The sequence below is a fragment of the Eucalyptus grandis genome, chromosome 6 (genome assembly GCF_016545825.1).
Source record: "Eucalyptus grandis isolate ANBG69807.140 chromosome 6, ASM1654582v1, whole genome shotgun sequence".
Taxonomy (NCBI): domain Eukaryota; kingdom Viridiplantae; phylum Streptophyta; class Magnoliopsida; order Myrtales; family Myrtaceae; genus Eucalyptus; species Eucalyptus grandis.
The window spans coordinates 19,848,540-19,873,917 of record NC_052617.1 but is presented as its reverse complement, the minus strand read 5'-3'; the positions used below and the strand labels follow the sequence as shown (position 1 = coordinate 19,873,917).

Genomic DNA, 25,378 nt, shown 5'->3' with positions numbered 1-25,378 from the left:
CAGTTGTGGTTTCCATTGGTTTGAGGTCTGCTGCATATGGTTGGGCATTCCGTATGTCAAATTTGCTATGTGGCCGACTAGACAATTGGCTAGACAAGATACACACGGCTTTGTCATCTATTTAAGCAGGAACACCAAATCTTGTCACTTCAGGATTACTCCCACGTTCCAGTTCTCCGTTTTGCAAATATCTTCTTATTTGAATTGAAAGAAGAGAGAAAAGTGAGTAACTTGTGGCAAGGTGCTTGGTCAGGCTCTTGTGCTTCTTAATTTACTTGTTTGGCGCTTCATTGTTTTATGCCTAATTCTCCACTGGAAATCATCAATTCCTCCCTACTTTCACACGTTCAGGATGAGTCCTAAGGAATGTCTCAAAACTGTGGCGACTCAATTTTATCCTTTGGATGTGTTCATTGGAGCACAATTAGAAGACCCCATGTATTAAGCAGATACATGACTTACTATGCACCAATCAGAAATTAGAAACCAGCGAAAGAGCTCAGCATGAGGTTATGACATATTTGCTAGATTTGGTTGGGTTGCTAGATTTGCTCTATATTATTCAAGGGTGGGACGGTGGACTGGAGAAACTTTCGTTATTGCTTAGCTAGGAGAGGAAAGAACTGCAATTGAGGCCCTTCGTGGCTGCTTATGAGAATGCATTTTTCGATTGTTGCTCATTGCGGGTTTCACGCGTTTGAAGTGTGCTTACTTGCTCAGTTAGCAAAGCATTCTAGGATTCAGCGGTTCTGTTAATCTCGTGATTACTACTTTACTAAGTCCGGAGGTTTTTCAGATTAGAATACTTGCAATCAATTGTGAACCTGCTATGTCCCCGAATATAGACTTCTAGAACTGCACATTGTAGGATCCTGGGAATTGGAAAGAAAAATTATTCAAAACTGATGATTTATGAAATTCAGTAAGTATGCCTTAAGGTCGAGTTTACATTCTCAAAATATATCGCCAAGATTATACTGTATTCAATTTATACGAGACTATAGTCTTACCGATCCAAAGGAGATCATTGTCTTGTGAAGATCGTAGCTTAATAATATTTTAGGCAACTCTGAAGTTTCTTTACCTTTTATTATAGTACGGCGAGATCTGGAATGTTTTAGTTGGCATTTTGGTGACAAATAGTTCCTTGTAGATATAGATAGAGCAGATGGTTTTCTCCAACTGTTAAGTACTACCAGCTAGATTAGTAAAGAGAGCAAGGACATTAGTGCGTTGTCTTAGGATATCTTAGATAGACATCAGTGATGCACACAGTGATTAACCATCAAGATGGAAGCGAAGGCTGTTTGCGATGGTATCATTTCAGGTGAGACCCTGCACCGGGATTGCAACCAAACCCACCATCGAGAGTTTTGCAACTCACTATATATCTGACAGCATTCTTCACATTTATCGAATCCAACCGTTTTAGTATCGCAAGACAGCATATAGCACAATAAGAGAACCTTCGAAGGGAAAAAAGGATTGAAGGGATGTCAATAGTTTAAGAAACATCCTCAAGAAGCACAAAAATTATAATTGATCCAAGATGAGGACAAGACACCGAGTATAAACTTCTCCCCATGTATCCCCAGAGAAATATCCATCTTCGTTTCACACTGCTCTGATGTCTGAATCAAGGTTCAGGCACAACAATGTAGAACATTTGACACCGGGGATTATCCGACAGTAGCAACTTCAATCTCCATATAGAAAGCCCCCCTCATCAATGTCTGGCTAGCCTAAGGAAAGTTTGCCACTCGTGATGTTGAAAACTTAAAAACATAAAAATAACACCAAGAAACTTGCATCGATGGTAAGAGTTTGCAAATCTAGGACCCTTTATTCCAAAGGACACAATCTGTCACACAGAAGATGTCTATAATGTCTCCACCAAATCCACCAGCACAAGCAACCGTAAGTGAAATTCACATTTTGTTCTTTAGAGTGAAGTTTCGAAAATAAATAAAGCAACACTAATCACTTCTAAGGCGCAGTCATTATTGTAACGGATGGAATTGTTAATCCCAAGCTAAAATCTTAATCATACCGTCAAATAAGAAATATTCGATTGAATGTGGAGTGGAGGTTCTGTTAACTGCATGTTTTTCGTGGGTAAATTGCAAAAAAGAAGTTGAGAGACAAATAAATACAAACGAGACCCATGCTGGCATTGCGGGATCCAAGAAACAACTTCATTTGAATCCACACTGCCAAGTTTTCCAAGAAGATCTAGAATGGTCAATCCCCAATATGCTCCATTCAATCTCTAGCGCTCCAAAACCACCTACTAAAAACTATCCTTTTTCTGAGTGCAATATCAACCCAAAAGCTCAAATCGGTAAAACTCCAAAATGCTGAATAGTAGATCCAGATAAACCGAGTCATTGTCAGTAACTGGCAGGAAGTGGACAAGAGAACAAGAAGAGAATTGTTAAAATTTCATCCCTATCTTTTCATCAGACAATATGCACTCGACATGTTTATCACCAGCAAGCTCTCCCATCAATCAATAAGGGACTACATATCAATGAACATGGAATCAAATCTCACACATGTCACATAAGAACTTAGCAACTCAAGCGAAAAAAGTATACAATTACGAAATTTCGTGAGGTCATCAAGGATCGTAAAGATCCTATAAATTTAACAAAAGATTGTGTTCAACTTTGTTTTGAACAATCGCATGCATATTAACATGGATAAAAGGAATGAAGCACATCTCTCTTTCCAATTGGAGAAGATGGGTCCATGCTCAAATTGCTCGCATCCCCAATTTCTGACTCAAGCACAAAATAATCTCCAGTTCAAAGAAAGCACCGCCATTTAGACAAACAAGCACGTCCAACAGAAGTAATTCCACGGACACCCATCAGCAATTACGGCTCGAACACACCTACGGCACAACATTTCTGAAATCTTCATCTCACCTTCTTACACTACTATCTATCTCGATCACCACGAGAGATCTCCAATATTTTCTTGCTACCCGAGCTAGAAACCATCCGGCCCCAGGTCAAAGACGATCTAATCAGCAAGAAACAGTCGCGACATCAACGAAAACTAGCTTAAAAAAGCAAAATAGATATCAAACTGAAGAACAGAAGCAGCGGCGTAACGATTAGTAGTGAAAAACGTTCACAGAAGCTCCCTGAAGACCTCACCAGTCGATCGATCGATCGAAGATGAATTAGGGCGAAAACGAAGGTTTGAGCTCAATTCAGAACCAAAAATGCTCTCCAGGTCGACTGAAAAATGAGACTTTCTTTCGTTCGGCTGAGGGACGAAGGTTTAATTATGCCCAAGAATTTTTGGGCCAACGAAAAATGGGCCCAATTATCCATTTTCTTCGGCTGAATATTATTTCATTGTCCTCCTATTTGGAGGTAAATGAATGATTCAAAAAATATTTTTCAAAAAAGATTACTTATAATGCTTGTAATTATTTGTATCGCTTATAAAAATGAATGATAAGAAATTTTTTCATCGTTCACCAAATTGTTTAGGGAAAATGTCACAAATGGTCCTTATACTTTATTTAATGTGCAATCTCATCCCTGAACTTTTGATTTGCTCAATTTGGTCCATAAACTATGGATAAATGTTTGATTTAGTCTCTAACTATTTGAAAATTAACCAATTTCGTCATCTTGTCAATTAAAGTTAACAGAATTTGGCATTTTGATCTTCTTTTTTTTCTTCTTCTTCTTTTCTCTTCCCTCTACCAGCCATGGCGGAGTCGGTCGGCAAGGAAGTACTTGCGGACGCGGCGAGGCGACCCTCTTCGGCGTCGGGCTTCCCTCCTACGTCGGGCAGGGTTCGACCCTCGCACGGGTCGAGGATGACCCTCGCCCGAGATTGGCGAGGGCACCCTTGCCCGACTTTGGCGGGGGTAGCCCTTGCTAGATCGATGAGGGCCATCCCTACCCCGCGGGCGCCAAGGCTCCCTCGCCTACGTCCGGCAAGGACAGCCCTCGCCCGACGCCAATGAGGGCGAGGGCTGCCCTAAACAACCTGGGCGAGGGCGACCCTCGCACGATGCCGCTTCCTCCGTGACGGAGCCGGCGAAGGGAAGAAAAAAGAGGAAGGGAAAAATAGTAACGGAAGGACTAAATTGAACATTTATCGATAGTTCGGGGACTAAATTGAACCAATCGAAAATTTAGGGCGGGATTGCACATTAAGTAAAAGTATATGGACTATTTATGACATTTTCCCAATTGTTTAGACATAAATTATTATTAATAATGAAAACATTGTTCATTGATTAATAATTTTAAGTGACACAAGGTATTATTTTTTGGAAAATATTTATCAAATAATTTATTTTTCGTGTAACAAATAGAGCATAATTATTATAGAATTCTTCACCAGAATTTGACTGGCTGCATTTGGTCACCAAAAAATAATATTTAACAAAATATGATTTAATGAAAATTTTATATTATCATTAAGCCTGCGTCAGTGTAAAAGAAAAACGGAGAGAGCTTCGGCTAAACTTCTTAATTGACAAGTCTCTCTACCGAGCAGTGTTTCTTAAGAGCCTTGCATTTGGTTGCATTGAACTTTAATTTAGTCAGGTTGATATTTCATTAAATTTCCTCGAAGCTATGTACCAACATAGTCTAGGATAAACACAACACCAATATACCCTAATATTATTGCTGTAAAAGTGCCTTTGATGTCAGTTTTAGTATGTTTCGAAAGATTGCCCCATCAAAACAAAAGGCTATATAGTAAGAGAGACAATACTGTAAACACATAAATTTTTGTGGCTCGAAACTTAGGCTTGTCAGGTTACTCCATTGAACTCAACTTCCACCATTTATGGTTTGCAGGCAAACTAAAGAAGACATAGGGAAACTGATCTCTCCATTTCTAGAGGGTGTTTATCCTTGGAGAGTGAATCATGATACTACTCTAGATATATCAACTCTTTGGTAGTTGTTATTAGTTAGAGATGAGCGGTCTTGCCTTCAACAAGATTAGATCTATTCGTGCAAACACAAGACAGCATTATGCAGGATGCTTTATCCTTGTCATATTGCTAAAGAATTGCATCCGGTTTGCTTTGCCCAAACTGATGCTTTATCCTTGTCATTGGATCTGAGATAAAATAAAAGAGAAATTTTTCTTACTTGAGAAAGTCTACACTGATGATCATGATACTATTCTAGGTTTGTGTCGAGGATGGCCGAACGGCGCTCAGCCGGGCGAATTTTCTGCTCTCACTCGCGGTCTCCCTCTTGGCCGGATCCCCTCTATCTCCCTGTTTCTCTCTCCGTCCATTTCTCCCCTCTAACGCCTGGCAGGCACGCATCGCCTCTGCCACCGCCAGCTCGCCGTGCTGGCCTGCCCCCAACACAAAAGGCGTGCTCCTCACTCCCCGTCCCGCCTCTGCTTCCGTGAGAGCGTGAACGAATGGGAGTGCGTGAGGGAGAAGATGAAGGAAGAGGCTGGGCTTGGGGGAAAGAAAAGGAAAAGTGGGCGGGGCTGGGCCTAGGTGAAAAGAAAAGGCTGAAAAGAAAGGGAAAAGGCTGGGCCGGCCTGACCCTGGCTCGATCTCACTTCTTCTTTTCTTCTTCCTTTTTTTAAATAATATTTTTAATCAATTAGTTATTTTTTTTTTTTTTTTTCCATTTTTCAATTTTTTTCTTATAAATTATATACATCGTAATGTAAATGTTCATAATGTCTATATACTATGCAATTCTAGTGAAAACTATTTTTATTTAGGGCTTAAGAATTAATTCTTATTTTTCTATACAATGAAATCCTATATGAACAGGAAAAATTCAGGAGTCAACATTACGATTTGTACTATTTTATCTTAATTGATGAGGATTGTCACAGAGGTACAAATTTCAATTACTAGATTTTTAAGTAGATGAATGCTAAGTTGCTTGGTGCATTGATATATTTTTCTTTAAATGGGAGATTATAGGCAAGTGAAGCCAAATCTTTTTCAAGGGTTTTTTTTTTTTTTTATATTAGTTTTGTTTTTAGGTTAAAAGACTTTACATCAATGATAGTCAAACGCTAGCCATCAATGGGCTGAAAAAAAAAATAAAGAGAAAAAAAGTAAGTTTTTTCTTTGAGAACTCTATTTGTGCTCTAATCTTATGAAAGATCATTGCTATATTTCAACTTTATTCAAAATCTTGTAGATTTGCAGAGTGTCTCTGCGCGAAAACATAGCCAAGATTTGAATGAACTTAGATAATAAAATTTTTTGGTGATCTTTTGATTATGTTATTTTATTATTATATTTAGTTTTGTGGACTGTTTGTTTGCATTATTTTTTATTATTTTCTGAAATCGATGCGTGATTTCCAGCGCTAACATAGCAGCTGAGTAATGGAACGCGGGGTGACACAACGACCACGCTACTGATGGAAGGCGAATCTGGACAAGTGACGCAACGACCACGCTGCTGAGCTCATCAAGCGATGGCTCGGTCCAAAGATTCGAGCGGAGACGATTGTTCAGACCGTGCAGGGTCAAAACGACTATTGTGAAGGGGGATGGCAGCAATGATTTCAAAATTAACGGAGGAACAGGCGAGAAACTTGATAAACATTTGATGTCGTCATCCTCGCAATGAATGGTTAGTAGGAACGGCGAGAAAATGACAAACATCCCATATGTGTCCTCTCCTATCCTCAGACCTAATAATTCACTTTCAATGTGAGGAACAGGCGAGAAAATGATAAACATTCCCCGCAATCCTCGGGCTGTTCACCTAATAATTCACTTTCAATATGCAGCGAGATAAACTGTCTGAACAGGTCCTACTCTTGCTATTTCCTCCTATTGCCAAGACTGCCCTCTGCTCTGCTTTCTTTTCTTTTCTGTTTCGCACCCTCTCTCTCTCTGGTCCCAGGTCAAACTCTTGGTCGATTGTTGACTAGATGGCCCATATGTTGACTTAGTTTCATGTCCCCCGTAAGGCTAAAGCGATGAGGTTAGCTGAGGTTTAATGGTACGCACAAAAATGGATCAACTTGGAAGGAGAAAATCAATCGGCCTTGAATATTTCTTCAGAGATTGGAGGGACTCGAAAGTGCCTGTCATCTTCGTCGGTCCAAGATTGTTTTGATGCCAGGCCCAAGGTGTCGAAATCAACATGCCTCTAACCACGAATGTGAGGAACGAATGCAAAAATCGTGTGGACTAGGTGTTTAGGGATTGAATTATAGCATTATTGGCAAATTTGGTCCTTAATCTTTTTTAAGAAACACACAATCTAATCACAAAAATTTATATGTCAACGATCATGCTCACATTCTAGTAGTTATCACTAAGGAAATAAGTGTTGAAAAAGATTTGCACAATCTTTTACTATTTAATATAAAGGCACATTTAATGAGAATACTTGAGTGGTTATAGGCAATTAATTATAATAAAAGGTAAGTCTTTAAGATGACAAGATCAAATTAAATATTTCATAATAAGTAGTAAGTATATGCTCGGGTAGCGCTTAGGTGGAGCATTTTTTTCAAATGAGAGGTGATTTTTGGGAAATATTTTGTTATTATGCATTTATATAGATAAAATGTTATTTTACAATATTGGATTGGGATTTTAAATATGTGAAACTATAGAAAAGGTACACGTTCATTATTGTCCTCCACCTTATTTTTTTTATAAAGCCATCGACTTAGTTTGATTTAGTTTGATGTCCAAACCACATCAACTACACCATGTTCAAGTTCCAATAGTTGTCAATTAGGAAGTTAGTGTTGTAAAAGATTTGCACAGTTATTTGCTTTTTAATATAAAGGCACATTTTATGAGAATATTTGTTGAAAGTAATTAATTATGATTAAAGGTAAATCTTTAAGGCAAAGAGATCAAATTATATATTTCATAGTGTGAAATCATAAATGATTTGAATTTTCGAGTCAGATTTATTTAATCCAAAAGTTCAAAAGCACAAAGGGAAAAGCACCAAGAAGAAACTTAGAAGAAATAGGGCGTGTGAAAAGGTACGTCTCCATTACTGTTCTCCATCTCATTAATTGTAAAGCTATGGACTTTATTGACTATATGCAACTGCTACGAAGTTATCCGTGCGTGTTGTTTATGGCAAACGGGAATACGTTTAAATATGTGAGAGGTAATGTTTTTTCAACAAGGATCTTACGAATGAGTTTCCTAAAGGGATTGGTAGAATTAGACATCCACAAATAATATTTAAATGGTCCCCAATAAGTCTCGAAAGTCTTCGTCATGATTGACGTTGAAGTCCCCAACTTGTAAGAACCGCAAAACATCTTCGGCTTTGTGCAAAATTGCCTATCCCCTGTAGAATGTGATAGATGGAAAGCTATTTAAACAGTGCCTATTAAAGAGACCCTGCTAAGCCCTGCTAAGTGTGAAGTGAGCCCCCATGGAGAACTCAGAGGCAGGAACGAGCACTGATGATACGTTGGGAGGAGAGTACCAGGTGTTCTTGAGTTTTAGAGGGCTTGATACTCGTCGTGGATTCACTAACAGCCTCTATCATGCCTTGGTAGATGCCGGGATTCGTGTTTTCATCGATGACGAAGAGCTTCGAGCGGGTGAAAGAATTAGTGACAAACTTCTGCAAGCGATCGACTTGTGCAAGCTCTACATACCCATTTTCTCCAAAAATTATGCTTCAAGTCCCTGGTGCCTCCGCGAACTTGCGAAGATGGTGGAGAACACCTCTAAATCTAAAGAAGATAGGAAGAAGGTCATATTGCCCATCTTCTATGATGTGAAACCCGATGACGTAAAGCTGAAAACCACGTTGTATAGAAATGCCATATTGAATTTGAAGCAGAAGATTGAGGATCAGAAGAAGAAATTTAGATCCAAGGATGTAGAGACATGGCAGCAAGCTCTTAAAGAAGTTGATGGCACCAGGGGATGGGAGCTAGAGAAATATTTAGGGTAAGAATCTAACCATGATTTTGAAAATTATTTTGCACAATCAGGCCCTAGTTCTTATAAAAATTGATCAATTATAGTCCGACTCTAATTTCCATAATTTAAACAAAAAGTTTCAAATTCTTCTTTTATTGTTTTAAATCACGAGATTTCCAATTTTTTTCTAACTTAACATCGTTGTTATTATTTTTTTTTTCACCTAATCTCTATCGTATAAAAATTTAGCTTTGTTTCATCTTTTTTATGCTAATTTGATCCATGTATGTGTTAAGATTTTTATTGCATGCTAGAGAACTTGATTAAGGGTGCGTTTGGGAGTAGCATTTGGAAGGGATTTTAGACACCCAAAATCTCTTGGGCCAAATATTGGGTGTTGAGGGCATTTAGAAGACTGAAAGCCCATGGCAAGTAGGAGGCCGCCTTGGGTTTTCAGCTTTCTAGGCATGCTAGCTAATACTGTGCAACTTTTTTTCCCGAAACTGTCCTCACCAACTTTTTATTTTTCCATTTTTACCCTTGTTTTGTGATGTTGTTCATCTTCCCCTTTCCCCGTGGTCGGCTTGGTTGTACCTAGCTATGAGGGGCCGGCAACGGCGCGGTCGCAATGACATAGGCAATCGTTGCCGGAGGGTCAAGTGACCTCTGCGGTTTGTCGTGCCACGTGACCATGGTGAGGGCTTGCCGATCTAGGTCGTGCAACCCCTCGCGAGTCGCAATGGCCCAGATCTAGGTTGCCACGACTTAGATCTAGGTTGCCTTGGGTCACGAAGATGACCCAAATCTGAGCCGTCGAGACCCAGATCTGGGTTTGGGCCACTTTAACCCAACAACTTGGCTGCACTTGGAGAGGTTGAGGGAGCAAAGGGAGTCCTCGCAGGCAGTGGTGACGACAGTGAGGGAGGCGTCGATGAAACAGGGGCAAAGGGAGAGGTCGAGGCTGGCGGCCTTAGGGTAGAAAGTGAGGGCGATGGGGAGGTGCTTAATGTGAAGGGGGTAGAGGGACTTACGGTGGCGAGATCGATGGTGTGGAAGGAGCTGCAGACAAGAGGGAGGACTTGCAGTTGAGCACGTCCTAATTGAGGAAGATGAGGATGGACACGATCTCCTTGAACAAGAGGTTGAAGAGGGGTGGGCCCTCCGGCGCCGGGCTACCGGGCTTTTACTTCTTCATGGTCCTCAAGAAGAGAGATTGAGAGATGGCGAAGAAGAAGATGGAGGAGAAGATGTTTTCATGATGAATTTGACAATGCGATCTCAACAGCGTGTGATCAAGCGACCCTCGCTAAGGTCACGCGACCTCAGGTAGCCTTACAAGACCCTTGTCGGAGGTCACCCGACCCCAGGTGGCTCTTATCGATGGTCTATGACAATAGCCTGAGGTCTTCAACTTGAGATGTCGATCACGGCATTAGATTTCAATCGCTGGTGGCTGCCTACCCTTTGCCAACCAACTATTTTTTTTTCTTTTTTTAATCATAAAACTCATTTATAAATGTAAAATTTTCCAAACACTATTTTACTCAAAGGTACTTCACAATGGATTTTTAGATTACAGTTTACCAAACACAATTTGCATTTTCCAAAACTCTTTTAACCTAAAGTCCTTTGCATTTTCCCAAAGGCTTTTTCCAAAAGTCCAACCAAATGCACCCTAACGAACTATTGCCTTTGCAAAGTTCTTTTCCACGTCAAAAGAAGCGAGTAATTTGCTATTACAATAATTCATCAACGTTTATATTATGATTTTTTCACTTTTTTTCGCTAACATCGTTGTTATTATTTTATTTTTCACCTAATCTCTATCGTATAAAAATTTGGTCTTGTTTCATCTTTTTTTATGCTAATTTGCTCCATGTATGTCTTAAGATTTTTATTGAATGCTAAAGAAGTTGATTAAGGGTGCGTTCGAGTAGCATTTGGAAGGGACTTTAGACACCCAAAATCCCCTGGGCCAGATATTGGGTGTTTAGCAAAAATTTTGCAAACCCCCTTGAAGAAAAGTGGGCATTTAGAAGGCTAAAAGCCTAAGGCAGGTAGGAGGTTGCCTTAGGCTTTCAGCTTTATGGGCATGTCGGTTGATACTGTGCAACTTTTTTTTTTTCCCGAAACTATCCTCATCAACTTTCTATTTTTCCATTTTTACCCTTGTTTTGTGATGCTATTCATCTTCCCCGTTCCCCGCGGTCGGCTTGGTTGTACCTAGCTACGAGGGGCCGACAACGGCTCGAGAGATGTTAGCGTGGTCACGGCGACACAGGCAATCATTGCCGGAGGGTCAAGTGACCTCTGTGGGTCATGGCGCCACATGACCATGGTGAGGGCTCGCCGATCTAGGTCATGCAACCCCTCGCGAGTCGCAACGGACCAAATCTCGGTTGCCACGACTTAGATCTGGGTTGCCCTGGGTCACGGCGAGGACCCAAATCTGAGCCATCGAGACCCAGATCTAGGTTTGGGCCACCGTAGCCCAGTAACCTGGTTGCGTCAAGCAACCTATGTGGGTCACCGCACCACGTGACCATGGTGAGAGCTCGCCGATCTAGGTCATGCAACCCCTCGTGAGTCGCAATGGCCCAACTCAAGGTTGCCACGACTTAGATCTAGGTTGCCCTGGGTCATGGCGAGGACCCAAATCTGAGCCGTCAAGACCCAGATCTAGGTTTGGGCCACCGTAACCCAGTAGCGTGGTTGCACTCGGAGAGGTCGAGGGAGCAGAGGGAGTCCTCGCGAGTAGCGGCGACGACAGCGAGGGAGCCGTCGGTGACACATGGGCAAAGGGAGAGGTCGAGGCTAGCGGCCTTAGGGTAGCAAGTGAAGGCATTGGGGAGGTGCTTAACGTAGAGGGGGCAGAGAGACTTGTGGTGGCAAGATTGATGGCATGGAAGGAGAGGCAGACAAGAGGGAGGACATGCAGTTAGGGGTGAGCATGGTCCGGGTTGGGCTAGTCCACCCCCTAACCCTAAGGCCAACCCGCACAATGCCGGTCCTCAATTTTTGGGACCAATGACTGATCCAATTGAGTTTGGGACCGAGGACCAGACCAACCCAGTGGGTTCAGTATGGTTCTAGGGTCAACTCGAGATTATCTCATTTTTTGTACTTCTTGAAAAAACGATTGAGGATTGGACTGACCCAATGGATTCGATCCGATACTAGGGTCAATCTAGGACTAACTAATAATTTTTATTTCATTTTTTGTACTCTTTGAAAGGGAAACCGAGGACCGAACCGACCCAATAAGTTGAATGACGAGCGAGGTCAGCTAGGAAGGAGGCAAGCGGTGAAGGTAGATTGGGATGAGCGTTGAACATAATGATCATCGAGTGTCGAGCGGGGAGCAACAAGCTGAGTGAGCATTAAGTGGCGAGCGGCATGAGTGACCCAAAGCGAGCGAGGCGAGTGTTGAGTGATGAGTGGAGAAGTTGTTTTTTTCGATTTTGACAAATTGAAGACTAAGATGACAAATAAGATAGAAGAGATTAAGTATTAGAGGAGCATGCCGTAAGGAGTCGTTTATGCCCTTTTGGACGCCGTGAGGACTCCTCATAAAAACATTTTCCCTCTTCGTAAATTTTGACTATTGACACCGTAAAAGACATTAAAAATTTAAGTTATTAAAGAACAATGTAAAATTACTTGAATTCCTCACTAAAGAACTATTTAATGTGGTTGACGCCATTTATTTTAAGGTTTTCTATATAAAAAATTATAAATAATATTATATATATATAGTTAGGGTTGGTTCGGGTTGAACTAACTCTGAACTCTTAGGACTGAGGACCAACCCGCATAGTGCTGGTCCAAGAATCCTAGGACTAATGACCGACCTAGTCTCCTTAAGAATTAAACCAGGACCAGTAGGGTTGGGTCGGTCTAGGGTCGATCCAGGGTTGACCCTGAACCGATGTTCACCCCTACTTGCAGTTGAGCATGTCTTGGTTGAGGAAGATGAGGATGGACACAATCTCCTCGAACAAGAGGTCGAAGAGGGGTGGGCCCTTCGACACTGGACTATCAGGCTTCTACTTCTTCATGGTCCTCAAGAAGAGAGATTGAGAGATGGTGTAGAAGAAGATGGAGGAGAAGATGATGGTGGTTAAGATGCGGAGGAGGAGAAGATGTTTTGATGATGAATTTGACAATGCGATCTCAGCGGCGCACGATCAGGCGACTCTCGCTGAGGTCACATGACCTCAGGTAGCCTTACAAGACCCTCGTCAGGGGTCGCCCAACCCAAGGCGGCTCTTATCGATGGCCTCTGACAATAGCCTAAGGCCTTCAACCTAAGACGTCGGCCATCGGCATTAGATTTCAATCGCCGGTGACTGCTTACCCTTTGCCAACCAACTATTTTTTCTTTTTTTAATCACAAAACTCATTTATAATTGTAAAATTTTCCAAACACTATTTTACTTAAAGGTACTTTACAGTGAACTTTTAGATTACAGTTTACCAAATGCAATTTGCATGTTACAAAACTCTTTTAATCTAAAGTCCTTTGCATTTTTCAAAAGGCTTTTTCCAAAAGTCCAACCAAACGCACTCTAAGGAACTATTGCCTTTGCAAGGTTCTTTTCCACATCAAAAGAAGAGAGTAAATTTTCTTTTACAATAATTCATCAACGTTTATATTATGATTATTCCATTTTTTTTCGCTAGAAATTTTGATTCTTCAACTTGATATGAAGATCAAACATATCTCTTCCTCTATTCCTTCCACTTAAACTTGTGATGGATGTTCAACTTTGTAATTCATCATGTTCTGAAGCTTTGGAGGTAATGTTGAATCTTTATATATCCTAAACTCAGTTGCGTTCCCATTTGGATGCTTATTAGATGGTTGGTGAACATGCAAATTTGTTGCCTTTTCTCAATTGAAACTATTCAACTTTGTGGCAGCCATGGGGATCTTATCAAGTCGGTTGTTAAGGAGGTGGTGATCAGGCTCATGACAAGACAAAGACAAGTGACCAAAGATTTAGTTGGAATGGAGGATCGAATAGCAGCCATAAACAATTTATTAGACATCCACTCTGGTGGTGTGCTGCTCATTGGAATCTACGGTATGGGTGGTATTGGTAAAACAACACTCGCCAAAATTATCTTCAATCAACTATGTCCTCGCTTTGGAAAAAACTGCAGCTTTATTGAAGATGTGAGGGAAACAGCAAAAGCCAAGGGCTCGTTGGTCAAGTTGCAAAGAAAATTATTGTCCGATATATCCACCTCTGGAGTAGCTCCTAACATTGATAACATGGATCAGGGGATCACTATGATTGGACAAACAATTTGCAACAAGAAGATGCTAATTGTGTTGGATGATGTCGAGGACAAGCAAATCCAAAAACTAATTGAAGTGAACTCTTTGTATTCTGGTACAAGGATACTTATTACCACTAGGGACAAAAACGTTCTAAAAATCAGGGGATTTAAGTGTAAAATCTTACATTATGAAATGGAGGGGTTGAGCAAAATAGATGCACTCCAGCTTTTTAGTAGGCATGCCTTTCATGACAGCTCTCCTCCTACTAATTATTACACTCTTTCCAAAGGCATTGTCTCAACTACGGGTGGACTACCTTTAGCTCTTGAAGCTATAGGTTCATTGCTATTTGGTCAAAAAGAGGAAACAATATGGGAAGAGACACTTGAGAAGCTAAGGGAAACACCTCATAGGGATGTGTTAGAAAAGCTAAGGATTAGCTATAATGCCTTGGAGCCGGATCAACAACACATATTTCTCGATATTGGATGCTTTTTCATCGGTTGGAAGAAGACTAATCTGATCTACCAATGGAAAAGTTGTGGGTTTAAGGCAGAGTATGCTATTCATGTCCTTATTAACAGGTGCATGATAAAGGTTTTAGAAAATGATCAATTTTGGATGCATGATCAATTTAGAGATCTTGGAAGGGCAATTGCTATACAAGAGCGTACCAGGTTGTGGGATGGAGATGAAATAATTTGCGCATTAAGGTCAATAGAGGTAAAGTATGACCAAATTTGAATAGAAAATTGCTTACCATGTTCGTAATTGAGGGTTTAATCATGTTTCTCAATTGGGAGCTACTTAATTGATTAATTTTTTTTCTTCCTTTCGACGAATTAAATTGTGGGATTATTGACAAATTCCTACTCCTGCTCCTCAATGTCATTGGCAGATTAAGGAAAGCGTTCAAGCACTCTGTTTGCAAACGTCCTCCAACGATCCTACAACTATCACGGCGGAGCAACTTAGACGATTCCCACATCTCAAGTTTCTTTGGTTAAGTAACGTAGTTTGGGAAGGTAGCTTCATGGGCTATCTTGCCAAGTTGAAAGAGATCATTAGGGTCGATATAGGTTATTCACCATCCAATTTGGCTCTGGAAAACGTGGTTCTGGTGAATATTCATTTCTCTAACCTCGACGAAGATGAGATCAATTACCTAATCAAGGTTCGTGAGTTTCCCTGCTGGTCTAATTTTCTCATTCAATGAAGGACAAAATTTGATGGATTTATAGTCTAATTTTCTCAGTTAGTGAGAGGATTGAATGACATATGACCCAAGTTGGGAGCCTAAATCCATATCTATTTCTTGTATAGACATTTAATTATCTATCTTGATGTTTCATTGGCTTTTGTAGGGGGCAACAAAATTGAAGGTTCTCAATCTTCAACATAATTACTCCATACGTGGGACACCAACCTTTGACAAATACTTAGTTTTAGAGAAGTTGACTATTTGTCATTGTCCATCTTTGAAGAAAATTGACTGCTCTATTGGGAATTTGAGGTGGTTGACTGACTTGAGTATCGAGTCATGTTTGAAACTTGAAAAATTACCTGAACAAATTGGAGAGCTACAGAATCTTCGACACTTCTCTCTTAGTAAATGTGATAACTTGAGTGAGCTCCCCGACTCAATTTCAAAATTAGAGTTATTGACGAAGCTGGATATATCATGCAAGCGATTTACAAGATTACCAAATTCCATTGGTAGATTACAGAGCCTGTCATCTTCCAATGTATCATATACACCAATTGTGGAAATGCCCAGTACAATGAGCAAAATGCTTCACCTCCAAACACTGAACTTGGAGCATGGTCATAGTATAAAAGAGTGGCCCGAGTTTCCTAGAAGTTTTACCACTCTACGGCTGATATCTAAAGCGTTGCTGACTGTCCCTAACCTCTCAAACCTTACTAATCTAGTTGAATTGTTTCTATCTGATGACAGTGCCAATTGGTTGCACAATTCAAATGTACTTCAAATTGGTGACTTAAGGTGGATTAGGAGGTTATCTAAACTAAACAAGCTGCACTTTTGCTTATTTAATATCCGTGCACCGACTACAGAGTTGGGTTCCCTTTCTCTGATGAAAGATCTTACTCTATTTGGACTGGATTTCCGAACCCTCAAACAACTACCATCAAACTTGATAGTTTTAAAGCTTTACCACGCTCAAGTGAAACATGTACATTTCGGCGGGCCTCCTCCACTGGAAAAGTTGAGAGAAAACGAGGTGTACAAGCAACTTGATGTTCCATTTCTCGATATCTCATATGCCCCGAGCAGGAGTTTTCTGCCGAAGGACTTGAGGTATAATGAGGTACGACCTCCGGAGTTGATTGAATCTTGGAGGGGAAAGTTCCCTTTCCTAAGCTCCCTGAAGATGCTTCGAGAATTCCATATGGGGAGGTGCCGGAAGGTAGAAGTTATCGATTTTATTTCTCCGTTGGAATCATTGGAAGTATTTACTGTTGAAGGCTGCGGTTCATTACGAAGGATAAAAGGTTTGTCAAACTTGAAGAATTTGAAGAGGTTACATATCGACTCCTGTTGGAGGCTGCTGAGTATGGAGGGCATTCACGAATTAGAGTTTTTGCGGCTGTTGAGAGTTCATGGGAATATATACTCTAAAGAAATTTTTGATGCATCGAGCTCAAAAATACCGAATGAATGCCAGATCGACATAACATCTGATGATATTTTCAGCCGCAGATGTGGTACTTATCACGGCAATTGGGAGTCTTTTAGAGAGAAGATTCGGAATGATAAAGAGGAAATCCGGCTACGAAACCAGCGATTCTGAAACATGAAGAGGGCATCCTTGGTGCGCCTTGTTTCAATTCATAGATCATGGCTGTTCTGTTTTATTTGCTTTCCATTTCTGCTTTATTCCAGTAAACAGAGACAACAAACTGATTCTAAAATGTGCACCAGCAATTAGGGTTCTTCTTTCACGTTTTCCTCTTCTTCCCGCTGCTCAAGCAAATCGCCATCACCCAATCCTCGTCGCTGCTCACTCGCTCCTCGCAAGCTTCAGTCCATCGTTCGCTGTCTCTCTTCTTTCCCTGGTTCAGTTGCGAGCTTCAAGTTCCATGTCCACAAGCTTCAAGTCTTTCTTCTTCAGTGCCACCTGGCTGGAGGAATTTGGTGCTACATGAGGCTCGAATGGCTGCATTCACTAACTTCATCAGTGGCGGGAGGCATAGGGCTGAACTCAAGCTCCGGATCACCAGCTAATCGCTGAAGAACAGGTACAAGCGGTGTGGTAGTTGGTGTTTGGTTGAATGTGATCGTGTGAGCTCTAGCTTCATAGGGTAATAGTTTCATAGTTTATTTACATTGCTATGCTTCTGTGGACCGCGCGATGGAGTGGAATCATGTGCCAGCGTGTCGTCCATCTTTTAGGTGGGGCATTACAAGAATTATGGGTATTTGGTGTGCTGACTTACACCGGCTCACCAACCAGTCTCCTCGAGTCACTTCTAGATCGCCGATCGGACTTCCATGGAATCCTCATCATGGGAATCTCATTCCGATTATCTCAGTATTAAACAGCTGAGGCATCCCAATCACACAACGGGAGCATCTCACTCCGAGACATCTCGGTATTGCAAAATTGAGGCATCCATGATCACACAGCATGAGCATCTCACTCCCTAGGGCATCATCGGTATCGCAAAGCCGATGGAAATCTCTTACACTTAGTTCATTTCACACAATTCACACATCCACACGTTGGGATTAATCACACCACATCTGCAAACTCATCGTTCAATATCTCTTGATCATGCCAGAAACCAATCCTCATGCAATTGCACATGTGACTTCTTAGTGCAAATCTATTCAGCAAATAGAGCACCCGCGTGGGTACTAATCTTGCCTCATCCAAGCAACACCACATCACATTAAAAGAGATGCACCAAAGATCAGTTTATAAAGTGCCTGCATGATCATCGAAAGGTCACCAAAAAGATTCAATCAATTTCCCATTAGTATTCGCAAAATTGGACCAAGGCAGAAAATAGGCAGAATTGCCCGATTAGAAATAACAAAGTCAAAACCATAGTAAATCACTTCGAAGAATTATGAAATTTTAGTTTGTAGTAGAGAGGACATTAATTAGTGTTCTTCGTGAAAACTAGACCTATTTCTCATTGTACAAAGAGCAGTAACTCACAGACTCAACCTGTAAACCTGTCAAATTTTCCAGAGCCCTTACACACTGAGGAAAGGCATTTCAATACTCAAAACTCAACTAATTGCTACCAAATTTTAGTATGTTATATGTGAGGATATACTCTATGACTTTCATGAAAAGAGCATGACCTGAATCTATCCCAAAAGTTATCAGATAAATCAAAGAGCACATTAATGTCCCCCGGTTTCACAGCAGACCGTCGCCGTAGAGAGAAAGCATATTTTCACTGCCTATACTAATCCAGATCTTGGAAGTCAAAAGTCTGTTTTCCCAAAGTAAGATGGTCGAGCTGGTTGAGAGTAAAGACTAGGTTCATTTGTGGAAAGGAAATCTCGAGAAAGCGCAGAGTAATAAGGTGTCTTTGGATGAAGTCTGCACTCCAAAATGTGAAGGTGTTTTGGGCTTGAAGAAACTGGAAACATGGAATAAAGCTTGCATTCTCAGGAATCGGTACAAGTTGTTGCTAAAAAGCAGGGCACTTTTTTTTGCTGAAACAGACTTCTATTCGCTCTGTTACTCCTAAAATTAACTCACCTATACTTGGGGGAAGCTGCTAAAAGTTAGGTCCATTCTTAAGCGACATACTTGACAAGTGATTGGCAATGGACAGGACGGTTTATTTGTGGTGTGATCATGGCATCCTCATGGCATTTCTAGAGGGTGTTTATCCTCAGAGAGTGATTCATTATACTGCTCTAGATATATCAACTCTTTGGTAGCTACTGTTACTAGTTGGAGATGAGTGGTCTTGTCTCCAACAAGATCAGATCTATTGGTGCAACTACAAGACAGTGTTATGCGGGATGCTTTAGCGTTGTCATATTGCTGACTATCAGAGTGATGTTCACTGGAAATGCATGGGGTTGTTTTACTTGGATTGAGGCTTGGAACCTGGTTAGAGAAAGAAGGCCAAAGGTTGTATGTCATAAAATGATCTGGGTTAATCCGAACACCCCTAAGTTCTGTTTCGGCCCTCGATTAGCAATCTTGAATAGGTTGCAGACCTTTGGGAAAATGAAAAATGGGGCTTCTGCAGTTGATCGATGTGGCTTGTGCTTAGCTGCTCTTGAATCTAGACAACATTTGCTTTTGAGTGTGCTTTCCCAAAGACAATCAGGTGCTTCTTTCTAGAACTGATGGGTATGAGGAGGCCTGTCGGAACTTGGAACATGGAATTCGCTTGATTCTTGCAAAATCTGATAAGAGTGATTCGCATGGTAATGTTTTGCCGCAAAAGTTCATATCCTAGCTATGTAAAAGGAGAGGAATGCTTGTTTGTCTACCGTAGATAAAGAATTGTGTGGTAAATGGCGTATTAATACGTAAGCTTACGAGTTGTTGCTTTTCATTGAAATGTAGCCCCGGCCCGATTACATCAAACCTAAAATCTGTTATTTTGAGCATGCATTTTGTGCCTTGTTGTCAAACAAAAGTCAATTTATTATTATTATTATTATATTTTATATTTTAAATTTTATTTTTATCTTTGAGTCTAACGAACTGTGGAAATTAGATTGTGCGAAGTGTAGATTTTTTTTTTTTTTTTTGAAATCTCTTGTTGCAAAGTGTAGATAGATTTCGGAATTAGCGGATATAAAATTAGTATTTGAGGTGAAAATGGAAGATTGGTTTTTGTAATTTACAAGGAACCGTTTCCACTAGTCTTCATAATATTTTGCTATTATGCATTATATAGATTAATTTTATTTTACAATATTTGATTGGATTATTAAATATGTCCAACTATACAAAAGTTACACCTTCATTATTGTCTCCACCTTATTTTTTATAAAGCCATCGACTTTAGTGACTATAAATTGGAAGTTGCACCTGCTGCAAAGTTGCCTTGACGTGTTTTTGATGTCAAAAGGGACCATAATATATAATGTTTTCTGCACCTGCTGGAAAGTTGGCTGTGCGCGATGGCAAATGGTCATGGAAGAAGATTTTATAGTAATATTTGTTTCCCTTTAAATTTTGTCAATTCCGAGATTTATTTAAAACCTTTTCGCTTCCATTGACAAAACCCTGTGAGTCATGCAAATGGAATCAAGAGTCTTTATCCATAATTTTCAATTAAACCCCTGACTCACGTAATACAAACGTCCAAAATGATTTCTTTAACTGACGAAAGTGGCATTGGGTTACATCGTTTATATCTTATAATTAAATATCCGTTCCTCCTTTTTCTAATGTAAGATAGTGGTTCTCCTTTTGTAAATTTTTTAGGGAGGATGACCTGGTGGAAAAGCTTTTCAATTGAATCACGTGAGCTACACGATACAAACGTCCAAAATGATGTCTCTCACTAAAGAAAGTGGCATTGGACTTCGGGCATTCAAATCAAGAATTTCATCGTTTATTTCTCATAACAAACATCTTTTTCTCCTTTTCTAATGTAACACGTTGGTTCTTCTTTTGTAAATTACGAAGGAGGATGATCTCGTGGAGAAGTTTTTCACTTTAAAAATGTAATAAAAGCTCTTCCCATCAATGAATGTAATGTTATTATTATAATGTTATTATTACTAAAATATCCAATACAAAAGAATAGCAGAAATTTGGCTAACAATGAGTTGCGCACTCAAAATAAATGCATTTAAACTTTTTGTAGGCAATGCCTCCAATGACAACTTTCCTTCAGCCAATTACTACATACTCTAAAAAGGCATTGTCTATACCACATATTGACTACCTTTTGTTGAGATAACTCCATCCATATTTTGAAGTTCACAATTTTGTTTTGTTTCAATGCTTATGTTAGAACAGGTTTTTGAATAAGTATATATTCTAAGCACTATCGAGAATCTTTGCCAAAAGTCTATTCTATTTGAGAAGCACATATACAATATCCTAACTTTGACAAGTTCAAAATGTATCAAGGTCCAGAATAAGACTTATCGAGAATACAACATAAAACCATAATGAGACAAATTATGAATATAAACAACAATAGCTAGTGATCTGGTTAAGGATTCTACTTTCCATAAATATATTGATTGAATCAATCAAACTGATTGATAAAATCAATCCTGGAGATAAGTTCCAAATGAGGAAAGCTATATTTATAAAAATCAAGATTCTAATTGTATGGACGACCATAATCAAGTGGATATTTTCTCTTTGTCTTCAACAGTCACAAGATCTTCTTTGAATCTTTTTGTCCAATAGATAGATTAGAAGAAAATCCTTCGATGATTGACTAAGGGGCTGTTTGTTAACATTCTTTTTTTTTTTTTTTTTTTTTGTTTATGAACAAATTTTCTGATTTTTTGTTCCAGGGAACAAAAAGAGAACAAAACGCGTTTGTTTGTGTTTGTGTTCCAAATCTATTTTTTTGTTCCTAGGAACACATTTAGAACAGAAACAAGAAACAAGAAAAACGTGTTTCTTGTTTCTGGAATAATTTTTAAGAACAAATTTTCTCTCTCCTCTCTTTTTCTTCTCTTTTTTTTTCTTCTTTTCTTTTTCTTTTTTCTTTGGCCAGTCGCCGACCTCGGCCATGGCCGGCGATCAACCGACGAGGGCCGGTGGCCTCGCCCGGCCACGATGAGGCTCGCCGTGGTTGGGTGAGGCTCGGCCTTGCCTTGGTTGGGCGAGCTCGGGCTCGCCGGATCTGGGTGAGCCCAAGCTCGCCCAGCCCACCGGCGAGCCCGAGCTTGCCCGATCAAGGCGAGGCCGAGCCTCATTGGCGTGGGGTAAGGCTGGGTGAGCTCGGGCTCGGCGACTGGCGGTGGCCCGACGAGGCCGAGCCTCGCTGGCGCGGGCAAGGCTGGGTGAGCTCGGGCTCGCCGAATCTAAGCGAGCCCGAGCTCGCCCGGCCAAGGCGAGCCTCGTCGTGGCCGGGCGAGGCCACCAGCCCTCGTCGGCCGGTCATCGGCCATGGCCGAGGCCGATAACCGGCCAAAAGAAGAAAAAAAGAAAAAAGAAAAAGAAAGAAAAATAAGAAAAAAATATTAAAAAATTAAAAGAAACAAAAAAAAGAATACAAATTTACCAAACGTGTTTTTGTTCATTTTTATTCCCGGAACAAGTTTACCAAATGCCTTCTTCGTTAAAAATTGTTCCCGTAGCAGAAATAGTTTTTTCTATTTCTATTTCCGGAACAATTTTTGAACAAAAACGTTACCAAACGCGCCCTAAATGGCTAGTAGCATGTAGGAGTATTTAAGGTGAATAATCGGTCAAGGAAATAGAGACACAAACCCGAAATTCCAAAGTTTGAAGCCGATCTCAATATTACTTATCTTCCTTCGTGAGCTTTACAAAATGTGATCAAGAAAAAAAAAACACAACAAAAAGAGTGACTTAGTGTGATAATGTGATCTATCACTGAGTGTTTGTACTCAATTGTAATTTCTTGTTGATTCTATAGTGGAATTCAATTAGTAGGCTATCAACGTAGGAGAGTGGACGTAGGCTTAATCTAAGCCGATTCACTATAAAACTTGTGTGCAATTTTCTCTTCCCTTAACTCATTGTACTTAAGTCTGTTGCATACTTACAGATTATCTTTGAAGTCCGGTTATTCGCATAACATATTATGATCTTTATTCATAATTTAATCTCAACTTATTTCATTTTTCATTTACTTGTCAAGATTTTATTTTAACACCTATTCACCATCTCTAGATGTTCGTACTAGTTCTATCATCTTTAGCTATTGAAGAAATAGGTCCAAAAACTAATCATCCGAAAAGATCAATATCCACATGCCTAAAACCTTTCGGATTTATTAAAGTTGTATGTGGCATGTGTGATTAATTAAAAGGTAAAAACATGATTTCGAAGAATGTCATTTTGGCATCCTTTGGGGATCTTGTAATATGGTATCGCATGATCTTCCAATTTACTAAAAAGCAAGCATTGACGTTTTTTTTTATGTATTCCAATCGTTTGAGGCAATGGCTTGAAAGCATAGGATGTACATGCTCATAGCGTTTCCATAAGGTGTTGCTAAGTTGTATAAAGCGGTGCATCAAAGATGACCATAGTTATGATCCGATTGCCATATCTTTGGAAAGATTGTTGTTTTATACATAATTTGTGCAAAGTTGGGTCGTATAAACCGTCATGAATGCATTATGTGTATTTTGAATGCTATTTTTGAAACGACGTTTTGTTCAGATTTGATCACAGTGTCCTTTACTCATTACCCCGGAGTGTTTCCCTAATCATCTTATGAATGGAGCTAACCTAATGCATGTGAATGGAGCAATTTGCATGCATAAATCGGTGTTAATTGAGTCAAATAATTTAGATACTGGTGTTATAAATGAGATAAAAAATAAATTTGGACAAGTCATCCTCTCGAAGACTTTTTTTGCGTTTGGCAAATGTTTTTGAAAGCTCATTTGCCAAATGTGGGCATTCCAAATGCTGAAAACCGAATGCTGGGGAGGAGGTGCTTTAGGCATTGGGCATTTTGGAAATGCTACCGCATCATTGTTCATCTTCTCTTCCCCCTACGTCTTCTTCTTGCCCCCGCCCATCTTCTTCCTTGTTCATCTTCTTCTTCCCCGTCCATTGAGCTTCTCCAGTAGCCGCCACTGCCGCTTGAGGGTCGCGCGTCCCTAGTGACCACCGCCTAGGGGTGGTGTCACCTGGGTCACACAAACCTCAGGCGGCATTGCCTAGTGCTCGCGGACCTCAGACGGGGTCGCCTACCGCGCATGGACCCCAGGCGACGCCGCTTGGGTCTACACGACCTCAAGCCGCTAGATCTTGCGATCCAGAGGTTAGATCTGGCCGTCAGACAGCTAGATCTAGTCTCTACAACCTCAGGTGCCTAAGGTCACACCTTCAGGAGGCAACAGCATCGCTTGAGGTCGCGCCTCTAGGCGGCGTCACCTGAGGTCGTGACCTCAGGCAACCAAATCTGGCCATTCGGCATTTGGCTAGCCGCTGGATTTGCTTTTCAGATTTTAAAAAATAAAAATAAAAGCAAAAGCCCATTACAAATATTAGTTTTACTAAACGGTATTTACCTTTCAATACGATTTGAGATTACAATTTACCAAACAATGTAATATTTTGGAAAACCCCTTTACCTTAAAGGTATTTGCATTTTCCCAATGACATTTTCCCAAAACCAAACCAAACGGGCCCTTTGTACAATGAGTCAATTTAGTCAACAAGTCAAAGCAACCAATAGCGCCACGAAAAACGAATATAAATAAAACAAATCATAAAATAAATAATTGCAGCTAGGCTCTATCTGATCTTCATTAATTTCACTACAACGGTTCAAATTCTGAAGAATGATGTTCATAATGGCTTTCAATTTCTTATGAACATTTTATTAAGAGATGAGATATGAAAATGATTTAAGTTAAATCATGCTAACAAAAAAAGTGTATCGCTAATAAATGTTGTCAAAATGTATGTCAAACCATGCAAAACAGACTTATTTAATATGTCAAGATTGTAGTTGCAAATCTATGGTTTTCTTGATATGTCGCGTTCAAAACTAAATAAATAAAATATATGCAACCATAAAATCATGGAAAATGAAGGAAGCAAAGTGAAAGGCACACACGGGCTGGTGCGATTCAACGGAGAAAATGGCAATAAAAGAACATTACTATGCATGGTCAGAAGGATCTTAGGAGAGACGGGTCGTAGATTGCATTGAATCTCGTCCTTATGATTGGAGTAAATGTTAAGCAGGCGATGGGACAAATTCTATCATCAACCATGAGTTTAAGCTTATAAATATTAATCGATATCTTAAGAAAATAGAAGATACTTTTGCATTTCATGAATGCCTAATGTTGGTCATATTGAATATTTTTTAGTTTGGTTTCACTTTTCTCCGAACCATATTCCTTTTTGAAAAAAAAAAAAAAAAGTAGTCGAATAAAATGCACAAAACAAGAAAATGAATCGTACACTAGATTTATGTGATTTAGTCGTGTGATCTACGTCCACTTAGAGAGCAGCACAAGATTTTATTATACATCAAAAGATATAATGAAGATAAAAATCATAT

The 25,378-nt window shown here is 40.0% G+C and overlaps 2 protein-coding genes across 2 annotated transcripts in view; one reads left to right on the top strand and one right to left on the bottom strand.

The window, feature by feature from the left end:
• LOC104453184 (geranylgeranyl transferase type-2 subunit beta 1-like) overlaps window positions 1-25,378 on the bottom strand; it is a 102,724-nt gene that overhangs the window by 33,176 nt on the left and 44,170 nt on the right. The window lies entirely within an intron of this gene.
• Window positions 8,393-16,992, top strand: LOC104451890 (disease resistance protein RPV1-like). Its single transcript, XM_039314416.1, has 5 exons — window positions 8,393-8,919; window positions 13,816-14,763; window positions 14,818-14,902; window positions 15,078-15,353; window positions 15,544-16,992. Exons 1-5 carry the CDS (start codon window positions 8,393-8,395, stop codon window positions 16,990-16,992), a joined length of 3,285 nt encoding a protein of 1,094 aa, XP_039170350.1.